Raw genomic sequence first — 18,681 nt, 5'->3', positions numbered from 1 at the left:
CGGCCGCGTTACTTAATACAAAATATTGAACCTGAACTCGTTCATGTCAGCAGCTGAGAATCCACATTGAAAATCAATAGCAGGCCACATTCCCCTGCATGTGCTAACGCCTGCTTCCTCTGGTTGTTCCATCATCAAACACACTCGTGACGAAGGACTCATCAATGTGTCCACAGAATCAGTGAATGAAGGATGTGGCAAAAACACACGACTGAGACAAGCAAAGATGCCCGAGAAGTTGATTCACGAATCAAGCACGAAATTGATTCAACACTTTTCGGTGACATAAATAGAGCTTTACTGAACATGCACAATATCTGGAGTGGAAAGCGATGAGGGAAGTACCCTTGGATGGAAACAAGAGGGGATGAGAAGCTGTGTGTGGCTCCGAGGTGCTAATGGTGGTGACTCAGAGGGTGCAAAAGCTCCCAACTCTTCAGCAACTGCGCAAACAGCTGCTCCCCCTGCTGTGGACGCCGCTCCACTGCAAACAGCCGAGCAAGCAGCTTTAGGCGTCGTCGTGTAGGACGTTAGAGGACACACGGCTTCATGGGAGAGAGATCAACAAGCACATGTTACATTTTTGGGGGATTTCTTTGTCATAGTCCGTCCATCCATCAGATCCATCTTCAACCGCTAATGCGGGGTCAACAGCTCCAGCAGGGGACCCCAAATTTTGCTTTCCCGGGCCACATGTACCATCTCTGACTGGGGGATCCCGAGGGGGCTTCCAGGCCAGTGCAGAGATACAATCTCTCCACCTAGTCCTGGGACAAAAGGATCAGAATCCGACCGATCCAATCCTCAGCGCTACTAACGGACTGTGTACTTTTCTACACCAATGCAACGAGAACAGGAGGATTAGAAAAAGAGAGACATTACACATTACAGACAGTAAACAGGGGTCTATTTTATTTTGAACGAGTCTTTTAATTAATGCATTTCAAGTACTCCAAAAATTACATCTCTGCACAATACAATTTGAAATTTTTTTTTTTTTAGTAAAAATGTTCAAAGTGAACAAAAAAAATTTGATACTGTATAAAACACAGTGAACATTAAAATCAGACAGTAGTATTACTTTTTAATCCTGTGTTCTTTCGGCCTACATCACCTACAACATTGCAACTCAATCTGGACATTTTCAGTGCACGTTTATCGAAAAACTTTACCAAGACTACAAAATTAAAAAGAAAGTAAATTTACAGGCATTATTCTTCTGCTCTTCTACCCAAACCATGCCACAGGGGAACAATGAGAAAAATAAGAATGTAACATTGACTCCATCACCCTGAATTGTTTTTACGATTGATGACGGTGGAAAAAAGTATCATAAGCAAACTTCACTTCAACGAGCACATACAAGAACTTAAAGAACGCCGACGGGACAGTTTGTCACACATGAACATCATTGAACAACTTATTCTGGAATTAGAATACAAAAAAATCCAACGGATGTATCAAAATGTAATTTTTCCATTTTCCGAAGTACTGTACAAGTTTTACATTTAAACTCTCTTGGCTCAACCGGCGGGATCACGCCTAGGAGAATTTAAAGAGAGTTCCATTTTAAACAGAAATGAGAGTTCTAGGGGGGGGGGGGCGCGGACATGGATATTCATCTGCCATGTGAAAGAAACCATTAACGGTGACGCGTTGTTCACAATTCCCCCTCCAGAGCACATGAGTGATGATTACAGACGCATTTGCATGCGTTCAAAAGATGATGCCAGAATAAAATGTAGTTTTGTGTACAATCCCAAATGAACCCCATTTCACCCACTTACCCCTAAAAGCTTTAGGTGGGTGAATTGTTCGCAGGGAAAAATAAAATCACGAGATGTTGCACAATTTATCACGACAGGATGATCAGAGCCTTTTGGAGCGGAAGAAAACACGCAAGGTCAAACTTCCAACAAAGAACAAACACATTTCCTTTATTTGTGACATTGAAAGTGGCTTTGGGAACATAACAGGTATCTACTGGCTTTTTCTAAAAAGAAAATCTCCTGCACTCGTGTGCTCTTAAGGGGATTTATTCCGCGATGAAATCTGGCCAGGGGACAACTGCGGGTGAGTTTAAAATGTGAAGTAAAAGCAGGAGCTCGTCTCTGTGATACTGGTGAACACACCGAGGAAATGAACGTTGTGGCTCCACTGCTGCATTTCGCTGCTCCTTCCACCCTTTTTAAGACTAACATTAATAGCTGTCAAAGTAAATAGTGTTGTGTGACATAGAAATATTACAGACCTTGGTCAATAAAAAGTCACATTTAATAAATGTGTCCGCATGCCCACATTGAAAAGTTCTTAGACTCGCTATCTGAAGAATAATAGAATGATTTCATCTTACAATTATTTTTGTACATCCACACCGGAGTCGTTTTTAAATTTATTTCCACACTCATGTAAACTAACTCTGTAACATGATACACTTCTAAGCTGAGCCACAGCAGCCTTCACGTTCCCTCGTCTTCATTTATCAACAGGTAGAATTGTCCTCATCTTCAGTTAGTGGTTTCCCATTCTTCATTATCCAAAACAAATTCGGTTAGACAGTAAAAAGGTGTCCCAGACTAGGTGGTCTTCCCGTTCTGTTCCTGTGACCTCTAGCTTGTTACAACACGTACGAAAAAACAGGATGTTAGCAAGACAGTTAAAAATAAAAAATAAAAAGATGAGAAAAAAAAGGGGACCTTGAACGAAGAAGGCCTGAAAAGTGAGAGAACGGCGACCTCGTTCAAAAAAAAATCTAACAAAAGTGAAAAAGATCCACCTGATAGGACGACTGCGAGGAGAACTTGATGGCGCCAAATCCTCGACTGCAGCGTTCAAGGAACTCATCGCAACCATCAGTCCTTCAATTTAGTGTTAAGAGTCCTGAGAGCACTAACCGAAAAAAAAGAAAAGTGAAGAATTACACATTTACAGTAGAAGAAATAGTTTGTTTTCACTTATGATACACTAAATATGTACAGTCACATGCAGAAGACGGTCTGCACGAGAGACCGCAGCCTGTGTCTTTTGCCGTTTGACATGTGTACATCACAAAAGTGCCGCGAATCCCCACCGAGTGTCTCTCATTCTTGGCTAGAATGGCGAAAGAAAATCACGGAACAATTCACCAGCAGCCACGGGCGTGTCACTCAAGAAGACGTCGCAATAGAAGAAAAAAAAAATAAAAAATAACACATCACAGAATGTACTAAAGCTACACATGATCCTTAACTCCTTGGCACTCCTTAACAGAAATAAAACAAAGGGTGGAAAAAGATGCTAGATCGCACTGCATTGGAAATGGCTGATGGTTGAGTCCCCTCCACGAAGAGCCAATCGACTTGCTTGTTTTCGCTCTCTCACGCATCCGGTCTGGTCTGTAAATGGAGGATGTGATGACGACTAACAACCACGTCAGGCTTTTCTTTGGATGGAGTGACGCTTTTGTTTCCCACTGTAGGCACGAGGAGGAGCCAAGGCATTGGGGGGAGGCGGGCAGGTGGGGAGGGTGGGTGTGTGTGGGGGGGGGGGTTCTCAGCGTCTCATCTGGCCCATCTGATAGTTCTCCCTGGGCTGACGGTGGTGCCTCTGGGGCTGCGCCTGCCGCTGAGGCTGCCTCTGGGGCTGGCGCTGGCCGGCGTGCGGGTGGCCGTGCTGAGACTGGCTCTGCACCTGGGAGTTGGCGTGCTGCTGCGCTCGCCGCCTCTTCAGGGTGCCTGTCGGGGGTGAAAGGAAGTTATTCACGCCGGTCAGAAAACACATTGTGGGTTTTCCGCTGAGCAAAAATTGCGCCTGCAGACACACTGCTGCGGATTCCATCTGCCGCAATAACAACCATGTTGCAAGTGTGAGAAAATGGGTCTAAGAAAGCTGTGTGTGCAGTGTGTGCGAGACTGGTCGGGATCAAGAGGGAGGAATTGTCGAGCGGTGTCACGGTGAATCGTAGAATTACACCTGCAAACACCGTAAAAGGGGGTTCGAGCGCACACACACGTGGTCAACGCAATTCTTCTGCACCGTTTTCAAACCAGTTGAGTCAACGTCACCAGTTTAACTGCTGCATGACCTCAAAACATCTAAACCCACGCACAACATATTCAGCAATAAATATATAAACAGAACATTTAGTTAACTTTCTCTGTAAATCTCTCACCTGGAAGTGGTTTGGGAGGAGGAAGTTTGGGGTTGCTGCTCGGTGTGTGCACACTGCAGATCTTAATGAAGCCGGCCATCAGCATGATGAGGGCGATGCCCATCAGCAGCACTGCCCACCAATGGGCCTAGAGGAGGGAAAGACGCACGGATCAAAAACACAACACGCCTCACGATAACAATCCCGACCAAGCAGCCGATCCGAATCAGTAAGCGGATGCATACCACGATCCACTCGGCTATGTTTTCATACAGCTCCGGGTTGAAGATGGCCTTCTTCAGCCGGGCGAGCGGTCCGTCCGCGTCCACCAGGCGGCACTTCATGAACACGTCACAGTAGCCCTTGAAGTCATTGCAGGGCGAGCCGGCTGGCAGCGTGGTGACTTTCTTGTTGAAGAAGCGAGCCAGCCGCTCTGATCCTGTGCTGCTGCATGTGTTGGGATTCACTGCGGAGACGGATCGCAGACGCAATTAAAAGAGATGACATCTCTGGCACACCATATATAGATTCTTTTTCTCCCTCAGGTCAGGGGGGGGGGGGGGAGGTAAATAACTCACTCTTCTCCATGCAGCACACGTGGCAAAGCTCCGTCTCGTCCTTCCCATCTTGGCTGGCACAGGTGCAGGCCTCGAGGCCGTACTTCTCGCAGATGGAGCCGGAGCAGCCCTGCAGAGGGGGGGGGGACACGAGGACGCGGGAGATCAGATGCGGACTGGTGGGAACAGAAAGTTGCTGCGGTGACCAAGTCTTACCCCGTTGAGGCAGACTTGAGTCTCCCCGTGGCAGGCGGTGAAGTTGGCCTTGGGCTCGGATGTGGGGCACTGGGCACCGACTCCGTTACACATGCCCTGGTGAGCGCACTCGGACTCCTCTCGGCACTTCTCGTTACGACCCTTGTAGGAGCACTCGGGAGTGCAGCAAGGACCCTGGCTGGGACTGGTGGGAGAGAGAGAAGACGTTTGCTCAACAACTATCACCGAATGAGCGGCCGGTCGAACTGCTCAACGCGGGAACAAAGTCCACATCTACCTGCAGACTTTGTTGGGCTTCAATTTGCATTTCCTGTTGTCAGGCTGGTTGGCGTCATAGCAGCACTGGTCCCTGCACTGATCGCTGTAGCCACAGTCACACTCCTCCCCCGGCTCCACCAGGCCGTTGCCACAGATGGGCTGACCTGACTCTGTTTTGGGGAGAAAAAAACAAACAAACATTGAGTCTGGTCCCCAGAAAAACTGGAATAATAATAAACTCAGTCCTCGAGAGAGCTCAATGCTACACTGAATCAAAAAAAAAAAAAGGCTTTGTCAGTTAGTCATATTCAAAGATGAATATGTAGACATGAGACTCAAAGCTGCTCCTTGAAAAAAGATTGCGCTTTTAAAGTGTGACGCTTACAAAACAGAAAAGAAGATCACCAATAAAAAAAAATATCCAAAATACTGCGAGTACAAATACCACTGAACAGATGCCAAGAAGGAGCTTTGAAAAGCGGATACCAAACAGCGCATGAGGGTTCAAATCTCCCACACATTACATTACAGCAAAAGCCGAATCAGAATAATATTAAGGTTTGAATTTACAAATCCCTGAGTTGGACAGTTGAGATGAAAAGCGTGAAACGCACCGACGAAACAGTTGCTTCTTTTCTTCTCCAGCACCTGGCTGATGTTGCGCACGCTACAGATGGAGAACTTGTTGTTGTTGAGCTTGTCGCCCGACGTGGCTCTCGCGTACATGATATAATTGCCCTTCTCCTTCTTGTCTTGGCTCTTGGATTCTCCCGGAGTGCACTCGGATCCAGAGTCGTGCTGAGGAGGAGAAAGAAAAGAAAAGGTTACATGGAGAAGGTACAAAGTGTGCGAGCCGAATTCACTCTCAACATACATGAAAGTGGCACGTCCAAGTTACTCACCGGGGAGCCAAAGTTGTGTCCTACTTCATGAGCGAAGGTGATGTGGGAGACTTTGGGAGGTACGTGGGAGGCATAGTTCTGTACAGTGATTATACCAGTGTTCAGAGACTTCTTTTTGCCGTCTGAGTACAGCTTGCTCTTTTCACAGATGCCTCCAGAGCTCCCTGCGAAATAAAAGCCCAAGTTGGAAATGTATTGCAAACAACAGCTTACAAAAAAAAAAAGGAGAAGATTGATTTTAGAAGAGGGAGAATCTTGTTTATACAGCTGACGATTGATTACGAGATGACATCATGTCTGACTTCAAGAGAAGGTGCTAAATTCTAATTGTGGGGCACACAAGACCTTTGACAGTAAATGAAAGATTTCAATAGTACAATATCTTCTGTTTAAAATTCTAATTGAGAATGTAGTATGAAAATAATGAACTCCGTTGGGAATCATCAATATCTGCATATTCTCGGAGACAAAAAAGCAGCTACAATATAGCAGCTCTTCTAGAATTAGCTCATATTCACCCGGACTGGGTGTCCCTTAGGATAATATGCCTAATCCAAAACGTAAAGAATATTCTACCTCACGTCATACGCTGTATAGAGCTTTTAAAAAGAAGAAAAAAGACAGGATTCGTTTTCGATCACTAACGCCCGCCAGTACCTGAAGGGGCTCCCACCCAGGCCAAACCCAACACCCCGTCATCGAAGTCTCGGTCGGTGAAGACGTAAGCTAGGCAGTAGTCGTCGTGGTTCTGCTCGGAGTTCAGCTCAAGGAACTTCTCCACGCCGATGTTGGCGAAGCGGAACGGGTTGGACCGGTCCCTCTCGTCGCTGGTGGTGTTTATCTACAGGACAACGGTGACGACCAGTTCAGAGGGAAGACATCTTAAATCCGCACAGGCCTCCCAATGCGCACAAGACTCACCCTGATCCTCTTCACCATGAAGCTGATGTTGCGGATGCCCATGAAGTCAGTGCCCTGATAGATCGCATCGATGGCCTTGACATGACTAGAGATCTGAAACGGTCGGAAAACAAAAAAAAAAAGCTTGGTGGTGTCCGCTCACAGTGGGAATTAGATTTGAAAACGAGTGTGTGAATGCAATTACGCCTTTAAACTCTTTTATAAATGTTCTGTTGGTAAAAGAAATACAAAAAAGATGTACTGCGTGACGGGGACTGTGTATTACCTGAGCAATCACCGCCTCCCTGGTCTTGTAGTACTTGAAGAAGAGGTGGTCAGTCTGAATGAAAAGCTGGCAGGTGTTTTTCTCCACCTGGGCCATCCTCCGTTTCCTCAGCAGCACGGGGTCATTGGAGCCGACCTCGGCGTGAAGCTCCTGGTGCGAGGAGACGAGAGCAGGAAATAGACAACATTTTGAACCAAACCGAGGCTAAATAAATAATATCTGCTATTTTTAGGCCTTGTTTTTCCAGCTGCAGTATATTCATAAGCCGACTCTGTTGCTGTGGAATTATGTATCTATGCTGCATTCAGGAATAGGGGGGAGAGAAACTGTAATATTTATATATATATATATATATATATAAAAAAAAAAGGATGAACATTTATAATTTATAAGAAATTGCATTAGGGCCAACCTCATGAGTCCATTCCTCTACAGACTCATAACTACAGACTGTGTAAAATATGGATGCAGGCTCCATCTCCCAACCAGAGGTTTCAAAGTTGAAGGTATTTGCGTCGTCGGCATTTCTAACTGGTCTGTAGGAATTCACCTCAGTCTGCCTCAAGTGGCCATTTGAAGAATCGCAGCACACACAATTATAATAAATAAAAGCATTTAAACATTCAACAACAAAAAAATGTGTAATATATATATTACACACACACACACACACACACACACACACACACACACACACACACACACACACACACACACACACACACACACGTTTGGAAATACTTTCTTATTCAATTGAATGAGAAAGCGTGTCCAAAATAGTGAGTGTTGCGGTGTGTGTGTGTGTGTGCGCGCATATATATATATATATATATATATATATATATATATATATATATATTATATATATATATATATATATATATATATGAGATTTATACACACACACACACACACACACATATATGTCTGTACTGCTAGTGTGATTACGATGAGCTACTAATTAGTCACAAATACATCCATTAAATGAACTGAGTCAGGCTCTTCTGACTCACTAAATGTAACCTCAAAAGGCACAAAGATACTTAAAAAGGCATCCACGTTTATCTTTAATCCTTACAAGGAAAGAAAAGTGTACATCTACCCTCCAAAACCAAAGCATCCCTTGAATAGAAAGTGCAAGGGTTCACTGGGCTGAAGTTCACCTTGGCTGGCTCTGCCGAGGCTTGGTACTTCTTCATCCTCTCAAACACTGAGCGATCAGCGCAGCCTCCCTCTGGGCCGTACTTGTGCGGGTAGTCTGAGTGAGAGAGAAAGACACAACGCGGTTAGGATTATGCGAGACAATGTTAGCTACTTAACCCCCTGAGTCTCTCTATTTCGGGCGCTATTTGTGTTCGGCTAATGGATGTACTTACACGCCACTTGAGCCAAGCTTTGCAATGTGAGCGGTTACTTTCTCGTGGCTCATTAGCGGCCCCGCTCACATTTCGGTTTAATTTGCCCCTCAGCCTCGTGCTATATGTACACAGGGCAATTGAAATGATGGGGTACCAGCGTAGTGAAGTATCCTCGGTGCTCATTCTCAGCCAATTGCATCCAATTACACACACTCGATGATTACACCTTGTCGGAGCATTTGTGTCGCTGAAGTTGCTGCGCACTCACGTATGTCGTCTTCGTGGTAGATGACGGAGTGGAAGGGCACGTCTTTGCCCTCCAGGTATCTCTCGACAGGCTCCACGTAGTAGGCGCCCTGGTAGCTCTGGATGAAGCCCTCAAACTTACCCTCCACGATGGAGCCATGGGTCAGGGTACCTTTCTCACCTGGGAACCCGAACGCCAGATGTGAGGTGATTCACACCAGCGATACGATTAGACAGCGGTGTTAAAATGAGAAGGGCGGCCTTACCGTAGATTTCTCCAGTGTAGATATGAGAGGTATCGAATGGAATCTCGCCTCCTGAAACTTCCACCTTCAAATCAGGGGCAAACATGGTTGTATCTCTCTTCATTCGCAAATTAAAATGCCTGAAATCAAAGAAATGAATTCATAGGCACTTGAATGCGACGACCAAGGCTAGAATGTGGGGGGAAAAAAAGTGTAATCCATATAAAGAGGTTTTTCTCCAAGACCATTTGCTGACATTATTCCATTCACACAGCGCAAACATCTGGGTTTGGGTATTACTTTGTGCACGTTGTTTGAGGAGAAAAAGAAAAAATGGAAATGGAAAAAGGATAAAAAGGAGGAAGGAAGGGTATTGTTTGGCACGGAGAAAAGGGTCCAGTTGCAGAGGGGAAACTGCAGTTATCTTGTAAGAGCGAGAACAGAAAATTAGGACATTTGGAAAAAATGGGTTGCATGTAACACCTACACAGTGCTCCTATTGTGTGCTCTTATAGGCCGTAAGCAACTGTTCTGTTTGTCAGACACAGCAGGAAGACAGGAGTCTTGAGATCGGACAGCAATGTCAAAACTGGAGTTGATTTGACATAAATCTGGTATACGTAGGGAACCTTTGCCGTCGTCTCAAGGGAGAAATGTATACGTTTAATTCTCTTAGATCGCAAAACAAGCAAAATGAAATGTAGGAATTTGAGTTGCATCTTGAACTTTGGCAATAAATCCAAAGAAAAGAGGTTGACACATTCCGACTTTTCCTAAAAACGGACATCTTCCTTTTCTGTGTTTGTTTGCACAGCGCTTATTGTTTTCTTCTCTATTAAGCAGCGTGAGAGTCGGGGAACAGCAGGAGGATGACAAACAGCCTTTGCAAAGCTTCCAGCCAGATGGACTTGACTTTGTCACGGAGAAGCTGGACACTTTCTATTGGTAACATCACCTTTTCAAAGTACTGGATGAACTGCCATGACAAAGACAGTGTGTCCGTCCATCCATTGTCTTTAGCTAAAAGGGGTTCCCACCCAGGTATCAGGTGTACAGAGACACTCTGGAAACACCTGATCCATCACAGGCCAAATAGCATACATACCAACGTATCAACAACTCCTACTTCACCAGCACGTATTGAGATTGTGGCATCAGAACAAACCCAGAGCAGGGGTGTGACTTACAATATTATCTATTAGCAATCCATTCATTCATTGTTCAGGTAAGGTTAATGTCTTCAGATTTTCCCCAAGCCCGAAAACAATCATCCGTTTATTATTTCATAAGAGAAAGAAAAAGCAGGTCTCCAATGTGTGAATATGATGAGTAAATAAAGCTGCATACGAGGAGACAAAAAATACAGATAGAAATATCCATCCAAATAGAATTTCCCATGAAGTTAATGTTGGCAATCGACAAGAAAATTGACAAACCTTCCATGGGCGTGAAAATCTAAATGTAGGAACTTGTCTTCATGCGAGATGGCTCTCTTGGCCCGCTGGTGGTTGCTGTGCACCAGCTCTGTGTCGTAGGAAAGGCCTTCATAGTGACGGATGTACTTGTTCAGGGGGTTTCTGTAGTGTCCTGTGTGAAAAGAACATCAGCGATAAACATGGAAAATGCATATTATGAAAAAGCACATGCTTACACGTTAATAACTCAGGGATATAGATCATTTGTCATTTATTTGGGGGTTGCAGATATATGAACAATAGGTAAGGAGATCAAAGTGGAATATAAATGCACCGGAGAACTCATTAGACCGAAATAAAATAAAAGCTTTCAAAAAAAAGGTAACATATAAATGATGTATTCAGCTTACCACAGAGAACTAGAATGCTGCTTTTGATTGTCACACAACATATTTCAGGTGCAGATGGTGTTTGAGTTTTTAAGGTGACATCAAAGAATAACAGCTACGTTTCAGAGTGAACAACTGAGGCATCGTCCATAATTAGGAACAATGCAAGGACCCTAACCACTGCATGAGCCATCAGGTATTTGACAGGCAGGAATTAAGGAAGTGAAAGTGACAGCAGCCCTCTGTGGTCGGTTTTAAAATATAGCTGAATACGTTTTAAGTGGAACGGATGCCAGTTTTGAAGCGGTGAACAACAACAGCCCCCAGCGTCACGGTGCAATGATTTCACCACCACAGGAGTGGGTGGTGGGCTCAAAGGAAAACCAGTCCCACCAATTTCACCCGCAGCGTCAATTATTAGTAGCCGGAAAAACGCGATTTCAGGGAAAACGAGATGCATTTCATTTCCCTCAGAAAGTTGCTCTGTTAAAACAGTAACCTGAGCGTTTTGCCAAGTATTTCAGATCAGATTTCCTCCACTTTAAAAACCTAGACCGTATTTAATTTAATACTAAATGAGTAATTAATACGTCTCAGAGGTAATCATGCCTGACAAGAGAGCCATAAATGATGGGATTCAGAGGAACTATGTAAGGGACATCCCTAAGTAGTCCAGGCCTCAGCTTCTTCTCTACTCATGTGAAATATGAAATATTTACGTGGCAACATTAAATGTTTCATTGGGGGGTACGATGAAAAGTAAAGGCCGTGATCATTAGGAGATATTCGAAAAAGAAAAGATAATGACATTTCTGTGAACATACAAAACAACCAGATTATTAAAAATATATAAACGATACAAAACAAGGGGCCGAAGGTGAAAACATTACAAGTATTTAAAGGCCAATTTACAGAGAGAAACCTGTCAAAGTGAACAAAGTTACGTCTGATACCTTTGACAGTTCGACAAGGGAACGCAAGGAAGATCATTTAAAACACACGAAAATATATACGCACCCCACAACTGTTCGATATTTTTATAGAAGTACATTTGAGTTACTGAATCAAGACGATAGCGTTGCGTTAAATTAAGAGAAGGCGACCGTGGCACAAAGTACCGAACAGTCCCAGAGCAGGAGCCCAATCGGCGGCCGCCAACATGGACCCTTGTCCGCCACATCGCTTGTAAGCCCTGGCACGGGGCAGGTGACACAACTGAGGCTACGGGTTTCATTGTTTTGACAGCTAATCGTAACGTTAGCGGCTAAAGTGTTAGCTAGCGCCGGGCTAACGGCTGGTTCACCCGGTCGGCGTCTCTCCATCTTCTCACAACAATGGCTGTCGGCGCTATTCGCACGATAACAACAAAAGCGAGTCGAACCTGGCGATTGAAACGGTGACAACACGCGGACATAACTCGTCTCTGTCGGTTTATTTCTATCAACCGCACGGACCCAAGTCATCTTTCACTCTATAGGTATTTTTTTTTGGTTGCTCGAAGTAACACGGCAAAAAGGGTGCAGTCCTCTTCACAACAAGCAGGCCCCGTTGATCCTTCCGTTAGCTAACCGGCTAACAGCCTTTCTGCTCCTCTTAGCTTCATGTTTCCACACAACTTAACGTACCGTTTTCTCTGTAAAACCGCTCACTCACCTTGGGCGTCGTCCAGTAAACACACGAAAAGGAGAACTTTCAAAAGAAGCATGTCTGACAAATCCATTGTTAGCACATTGATACCGTTTTCACTTTATTGTCCTACTTAGATAGGCGCAGACGCCCTGTGTGTTTATTGCACCTTCCTCTCATCGCCTCCCCTCTCGCTCTCGCTCTCTCGCTCTCCAGCGTCGTGACGTCAGACGCACGGCAGCTTTGGGATCCCTTCCCCTCCCCCCAAATGTGCCCATGATCCAGGACCGCATTCATCCCAACACGCCCAGCCGCAGCGCTTCTCTGCCTGGGTGCAATGTAACGTCTGCGACGTACACGTCGTGCACCGCAACGTGCTCCCCAAGAGGATCGTTATAAAACAAATAAAAGGACATCACGGTTTTCTTTTAATATTTTGATGTTAACATTAGTTTTTACTATTTAAATTTCAAGACAGTGGCATTTGCATTTTACATTTTTTATTTTTTGAGTCTTGATAGAAAATTATTTTAAAAAGCAGTCCTACGTTTCAGCTTCTTACCTGTGAGGATCTGCATTTGATCTGCATGTGTTGACTGAATAATTTGGGTTTTGGACCGTTTTTTTGCAGCAGAAGAAGCAACAATGTGATGATAACAACTTTGGCTCTAGGACACTAATCCTTAATATTTATAGACCCAGCAATTAATCAATTAACGCTAGAGGCGAGAACAACCAGCAAGTGTGTGCACAATGACAATTTTCTTTGATTACAACTCTGTTATTTCAACAGCAGGTTTTTTTTTTTATCGCCATAATATCACAGTAATTACTACACAACAAAATGTGAATATTCGTTGCTTGGCAACCTGAGATCCTGAGATTATAGCGTTACCAATGAAAAGGAAACACCATGCCTTTGGTGTTGATGTTGGTAGCATATCCTGTCATGCATCAGCTCTGAATTACCTGTAGGCGAGTTATTTTTGATCTTCATCTAAGAATACATTTCTCCCCGTTGAAGGCAGCGTTTTTCCTGATGTTAATCCCACGCATCACAAGGCACAATCCCTGCCACGAGATTGCCTATATTGAAGTAGGGACACATTTGTGATATATGTCGTTGATGAAAAAAATCAACATATGTTCAAAATAACACAGAATCAGAAAGGTTTCCAGAACGTTTACGTTTTCAGTTTCAGTCTGTTGCTGTTTATGATTTGGACCACACTCGCATGAATTATCAGCGACGTCTCATCCGTCAGTTCGTGTCCGTTCATTCCAGGCGAGCTCCTCTGGCTCCAGTTGCCGTCACGTGACACACCTCCACGTCCGCCCCCAGCTTCTTCAGCTCATCCAGCCATATTTGTTGTTTCTGTGAAAGCCGGTCAGTGGGGCCCTTCACCTCGACCAGCTACAACAACAAGACACCACCGATGTCACATCGCACAATGCAGTACACCGCATGTGTCCAGAGAATCTGTCACCACGGAGTTTATGAATCTGCAGACACAGTAAGATGTGATCTCACCTTGTAGCTGTTGTTTGAGGCGTTCCACACCACTAGATCAGGCAAACCCCCGCGGCAGTGTCTGTAGTCTTTGGACATTCGTCTTATTATCCCTCCTAAGAAAGCTCCACCCAGGCAGGACACCAGAGACTGCAAATAGAGTCATGTTTATTGCTGAGCTTCTCGTATTCAATCCCCCCTTGTTTTTACATAGAACTTTATCATCTTTGTAACGGTATACTGCATTGCAAAGCTGTTGAGTGGCATAGCATTTTGCAGGTATAATTAATAAAGTGTTTATTTATAAGAGTGACAGTAAGTACCTTGGCCTGTTGAAGTGATGAGAAACGCTCCCAGCTGACCAGTGAACACACTTTACCCTCCTGGGAGGTCCAAACATCTTCCAACATGTCATGCAGAGTCTCCACTGATGACTCACTGAGCAGCTTCACACGCGTGTCGATCGCTTCTTTCCTGTTCTCATAGAAACGGTCAGTGTAAAGATCCAGCGGACATGTCTGTGGGAATAAAAGGAAAGTGAGTTTGAATTGGATTACGCGGATGCATAGATGTCGTGCGGATATTAGAAAGGCCAAGCTAACCTGACCTGGTAAGAATTCCTGAAAACATCTGGAATGCCCTCCATAAAGATCACGTCCCACAGCAGAAGACCAAACAATGTTGAGAACGTTGAGCCCTCTCCATGGATCCCTAGGACATTACCGTTAGCAAAACAATGTAAATGTATCAAACGGATACCGGACCGGATGTTTAACGGGTGAATCAGAAGTGCTTACCTTGGTCAAAGCCCTGTTGGTGGTAATGTGCTAAAGACAGCTCTTCCACAGAGCATATTACGGTGGCCTCGGCACTCTCGTCCCCTTCATTTGCTGGTAAAAGAAACTTGGATTTCCCCATGCCCCCCTCATGAGGGAACAGCTGTCCCCGGATGGTCACCTGTAGGCAAAAGTACTAACATTAATTCATGTACCACTTTTTCCTGGTAATCCCAATACTGACACATCGCGCTGAACTCACATGCGTGACATCTTCGACTTGGATAGTGGGCAGGTCTTTAAGTTGAAGGCGATACTTCTTCATGCTGGCAGACTCGTTCATCCGAACAGCTCTCTGGTGCAGAGAAAGTTTATGTCCAGTTCGCACAAGAGGGTCCGATAGCCCGTCTCTGATAGCACAAATTGCCTGTGAGCAACGGGAACAGACCCCGTTAAGTAAAAATTTTTTTAAAAAAAGAGTAAAACATAATGAAATGCGCTTAAAGATGTGGAAGTAACCACAGACGCCGGTGCTCACTTGCTCAGGTTTCTTTAGGTGCTGGTGAAGGTTCAGTGCCAGTCTGTCCCACCATCGCCCTCGGCTGTCAGGACAGTAAACAAACTGCGACAGCAAAGACCGCAGCTCCTCTACTGCTTCCTGTGACACAAAAGTAGACCCATAATATCTTCAGGTACTGTTTGCATGATGTCACCTTCATAAATACATCCATTTCTGTCAGTGTGTGGGTGGATACGGTCAGAAAACCTCGTAATGACGTAGCCTTTGCAGGATCTCCACCCCTCTAGATAAGATCCGGGTGTAAGCCCATCCGGTCGTGAAGCTGCGCAGGAACACAGGCAGCTCCTCCTGGGGACTGTCCAACGCAATGGCACCGTTAAAACTAAACAATACACAAGGAGTCTGTATCGCTGTTTTGGACGGAAACAAATACATATTTATGTCACCTGAGGTCATGGTTTTTCCTCAGCTCCTGCCAGACCCTTTTGGCTGCGGTGTAAAGCTCCATGGCTTCTTCCCACTGACCTCCCTGCATAGCCGACACTACCTCCTGCAGAGCTCGCATAGATGCTTCGTACCTGTGACGGATTGGAGTTGTGATTATGTATCCCTGGCTATCCTGCGTAGATTTAACCCCACCGAGCGGACCTGATGAGATCGTCTCTGTCCTGGAACACCTTGGCCTGGCGCTGCACCGTGTAGTCTGGGAAGGCCAGGCGCCCGGAGTTAACCAGCAGGATGGTGAAGAGCTGGCTCTGCCCACCGGCCGCCATCTCCTCTTCATCCATTGTGTCCGTCAGAGAGAAGAGGAGGAGGATTCGAGAGAAGACGGCTCGAGGGCCGCGACGCAGGCGCACGCAGGAACCCGCGAGCTGCTTTGCCCTGCGAGGATACAGAGAACCAGGGTCAGATCACGACTGCGGTGTGAGTGCCGCGAACGAGCACGGCGGAAGCGATCAGCTCACCGTTTGAGGATGACGGCCCCGATGCTCGGCTGAGCCGGGGTCAGAGAGAAGAGGCTCTTTTGCCGGCTCAGACGGAGAAGCCCGTCCACCAGCTGCTGTTTCTGAGTCCCAGAATTGCCCAAATGGAAAGTCTTGGCCAGAGCTTTGAGCTCAGGAGCCGGCAGGAGATCCAGAGCCTCCCCCAAATCCTGAAGGTCACTCTCTTAGTGGGAGATTAACATGAGAACAACCAGAACATTGAGATATTTTGGTGAACACATTTCACGGTGTTACCAACACATTAAAAGCATAACTATACAAATGCAAAAGGTTTCAATTAATACTCTTAAAGATGCTCCAAGATGACAAAATATTATAGGGATTATTTACCTGCCTGCAGGAAACCACTTTGAACCAGCTCCTCAGCAACAGGCGCCAGATCACTGGATATCTGTTCATAATCCAGTTTATTGACTTGGAGCCACTTCAGTTTGCGCTGAAAGAGTCTCACATACAGCTTCTGTCCCGTGACTTTGAGAGGAGAAATGCATGTGAGAGATAATGACAAATGTCTGCAAAGAGTCTTTGAGAACTCTGAAAAGCGTTCTATAAATAAAATGTATTATTATTATTATTATTATAAGACCTTATATTAAATAACAAGAACAGACTGAAGCATACCCGAGAGCTTCTCAAAGGCCTGCACGAGTGACAGATCCTCCTGGTTGAACAGTGACCTGTCGTCGTCGTTCTCCAGGACCGCTTGCAGGACGGTCTTGAAGTTACGCAGGTAGTAAGGAAGCTGTGGCGGCCGAGAGCTCTCTGTTTCACCCCCAGCGACGACCTCATGACCCGACTGGGCAGGTGAATCACCATTAATCGCCGCTGCACTTTTCTCGCGCGTGTCCTCCGGACTCAAATGTCCCTCCCAGGTGGTGCGAGACGGTGCCTCTGTTTTAAGCTGGTCCGTATCAGGTGTCTCTGCTACAGCCGATAACCCCTCACGGGACTCCCCGCTGCGGCCCTCATACTTTGCTTTCTTCTCCTTCTTGCCAGTGGAGGGTTCCTTCTTTCTCTTTGAGAGTTTGGAAGAAGACGCGGGCAGTTTCGGGACGGTCTCTAGTTTCGATGCTTTCTGCTTGAGGTCAGGTCCTTTAACTGAACAGGACGAATCTTCCAGCACCGGTGTAGTATCTGCGCTAGTTTCTGTAAGGTCAATAAATGTCACGCCATCTTTGTTGTCTTCTAAACTCTGAAGATTTTCCTTCTGTGAGCTCCCGAGTGCCTCAGAACTCAACAGGGAATGTTTGTCTTCTGTAGGTGTCCTCTTGGGACATTTCAAAGATAACTTGGAGGAAAGACTTCCCAAGTTCTTCCCGACCCCACTTGTACTTTTAGCCTCCCGTGGTGCCTGCTCGGAGTTGTTCTTTTTGAAATACGGGCTGGTCTTCGTCTCTTTGACCTCCTCTTCATTCTCCGGGTCCAGCTTTGGGGATTTGGGGGGATTCCTTCCTGGTGACAGCTGCCTGCTTGGTACAACACTATTCCCCGCTGAGGCGGCACTGCTGTCTCCTCTCTCAAAGTTCTGACATTGCAAATCGATGTGCTCATTGATCTTGAACCTCGGTACAAAGTGGCCACAAAGGGGGCAAGCCAGCTTAGGCGGAGGCTGGCTGCTGAAGAACGAGGTGATCGGAGATGATGAGGCGGCAGCAGCACTGGCAGAGACCCTCCCGGCTTTCTTCTTGCTCTTGGACAAGGACAAACTGCGTCGGAGTTTGTCTTTGTTGGTTCTGTCGGTCATGATGCGGGCGGTGGTGGTGGTGCTGTTCGATGACAACCGTTACGTGTTTTTGGAGCTTTTCTTTGCTGCATGCTTTGAGGAGAACGATCTGTGTGTAGACGGCGTCGATGGTTAATGCTACGGTTCTATTTGGCTAACGTTAGCTCGGGAGGAGACACTTTTAAACTGTTGCGTTGGGGGGGGGGAAGCTCAACTAATTCATTTAAGTAGTGTCGATTTAAGAGGAAAAAAAGACAACATACCAGAAGAAGCGCTGCAGTGCTCGATGACAACAATCCCGCTTTTCAGGCTCAACCAGCGGAGCGCAGAACGCGTCTCAGGGTGTACTAATCGATCCCAACGACATCGATATTTTCTTCTAAGGTACATATATATATATATACATTCAAGAGAATACTGTTCTTGATGTTGGATGTTTATTTGTATACATGTATTTTTTTTAATGAAAGTTAATACGAAAGTGAACAACAGCTCAACCATTGTATATAAATGGCACCTTTGTTACAGTGTTAAATATTTAAGAAATTGCTGTTACCAAACAAGTGTTTTATACTCGAATTATATAGGTAAATTACCGCGGTGTTTGTTTGACTATATGCG

General features: G+C 45.5%; 2 protein-coding genes across 3 annotated transcripts; both read right to left on the bottom strand.

The window, feature by feature from the left end:
* Positions 1 to 890: 890 nt before the first annotated feature.
* LOC120809559 (disintegrin and metalloproteinase domain-containing protein 10) lies at positions 891 to 12,737 on the bottom strand. Its single transcript, XM_040163445.2, has 16 exons — positions 12,555 to 12,737; positions 10,534 to 10,684; positions 9,119 to 9,237; positions 8,875 to 9,033; positions 8,412 to 8,506; positions 7,249 to 7,398; positions 6,984 to 7,076; positions 6,720 to 6,903; positions 6,063 to 6,226; positions 5,775 to 5,958; positions 5,180 to 5,330; positions 4,903 to 5,086; positions 4,708 to 4,816; positions 4,375 to 4,595; positions 4,151 to 4,277; positions 891 to 3,713 (listed from the first exon to the last, which is right to left on the bottom strand). The coding sequence occupies exons 1-16, from the start codon at positions 12,619 to 12,621 to the stop codon at positions 3,532 to 3,534; spliced, it is 2,340 nt and encodes a 779-aa protein (XP_040019379.2). The 5' UTR covers positions 12,622 to 12,737; the 3' UTR covers positions 891 to 3,531.
* Positions 12,738 to 12,948: 211 nt separating this feature from the next.
* Positions 12,949 to 18,399, bottom strand: fan1 (FANCD2 and FANCI associated nuclease 1). 2 transcript variants are annotated; one of them, XM_040163444.2, is made up of 14 exons: positions 18,324 to 18,385; positions 16,959 to 18,169; positions 16,668 to 16,808; positions 16,299 to 16,500; positions 15,982 to 16,215; positions 15,780 to 15,911; positions 15,580 to 15,688; positions 15,352 to 15,471; positions 15,076 to 15,240; positions 14,835 to 14,994; positions 14,645 to 14,748; positions 14,361 to 14,555; positions 14,059 to 14,187; positions 12,949 to 13,941 (listed from the first exon to the last, which is right to left on the bottom strand). In XM_040163444.2, the coding sequence occupies exons 2-14, from the start codon at positions 18,079 to 18,081 to the stop codon at positions 13,804 to 13,806; spliced, it is 2,952 nt and encodes a 983-aa protein (XP_040019378.2). In that variant the 5' UTR covers positions 18,082 to 18,169; positions 18,324 to 18,385; the 3' UTR covers positions 12,949 to 13,803. The 2 variants fall into 2 exon arrangements, with proteins under 2 accessions (XP_040019378.2, XP_077939443.1); XM_078083317.1 differs by having other exon boundaries at positions 16,959 to 18,399.
* Positions 18,400 to 18,681: the final 282 nt, after the last annotated feature.

The sequence above is a fragment of the Gasterosteus aculeatus genome, chromosome X (genome assembly GCF_964276395.1).
Source record: "Gasterosteus aculeatus chromosome X, fGasAcu3.hap1.1, whole genome shotgun sequence".
Lineage (NCBI taxonomy): Eukaryota > Metazoa > Chordata > Actinopteri > Perciformes > Gasterosteidae > Gasterosteus > Gasterosteus aculeatus.
This window is presented reverse-complemented; position numbering and strand designations above follow the sequence as displayed.

What these genes read in the sequence shown, in the direction of transcription:
- LOC120809559 (XM_040163445.2), bottom strand. Translation starts at nt 12,621, where the DNA reads ATGGATTTGTCAGACATGCTTCTTTTGAAAGTTCTCCTTTTCGTGTGT. An exon ending in CTACCACGAAGACGACATAC is followed by an intron (nt 8,507 to 8,874) that starts GTGAGTGCGCAG and finishes TCTCTCACTCAG; the next exon opens with ACTACCCGCACAAGTACGGC. An exon ending in AAGCCCAACAAAGTCTGCAG is followed by an intron (nt 5,087 to 5,179) that starts GTAGATGTGGAC and finishes CTCTCCCACCAG; the next exon opens with TCCCAGCCAGGGTCCTTGCT.
- fan1 (XM_078083317.1), bottom strand. Translation starts at nt 18,081, where the DNA reads ATGACCGACAGAACCAACAAAGACAAACTCCGACGCAGTTTGTCCTTG. An exon ending in AGGAAAAACCATGACCTCAG is followed by an intron (nt 15,689 to 15,779) that starts GTGACATAAATA and finishes TGCGTTGGACAG; the next exon opens with TCCCCAGGAGGAGCTGCCTG. An exon ending in AAAGGCTACGTCATTACGAG is followed by an intron (nt 15,472 to 15,579) that starts GTTTTCTGACCG and finishes TTTGTGTCACAG; the next exon opens with GAAGCAGTAGAGGAGCTGCG.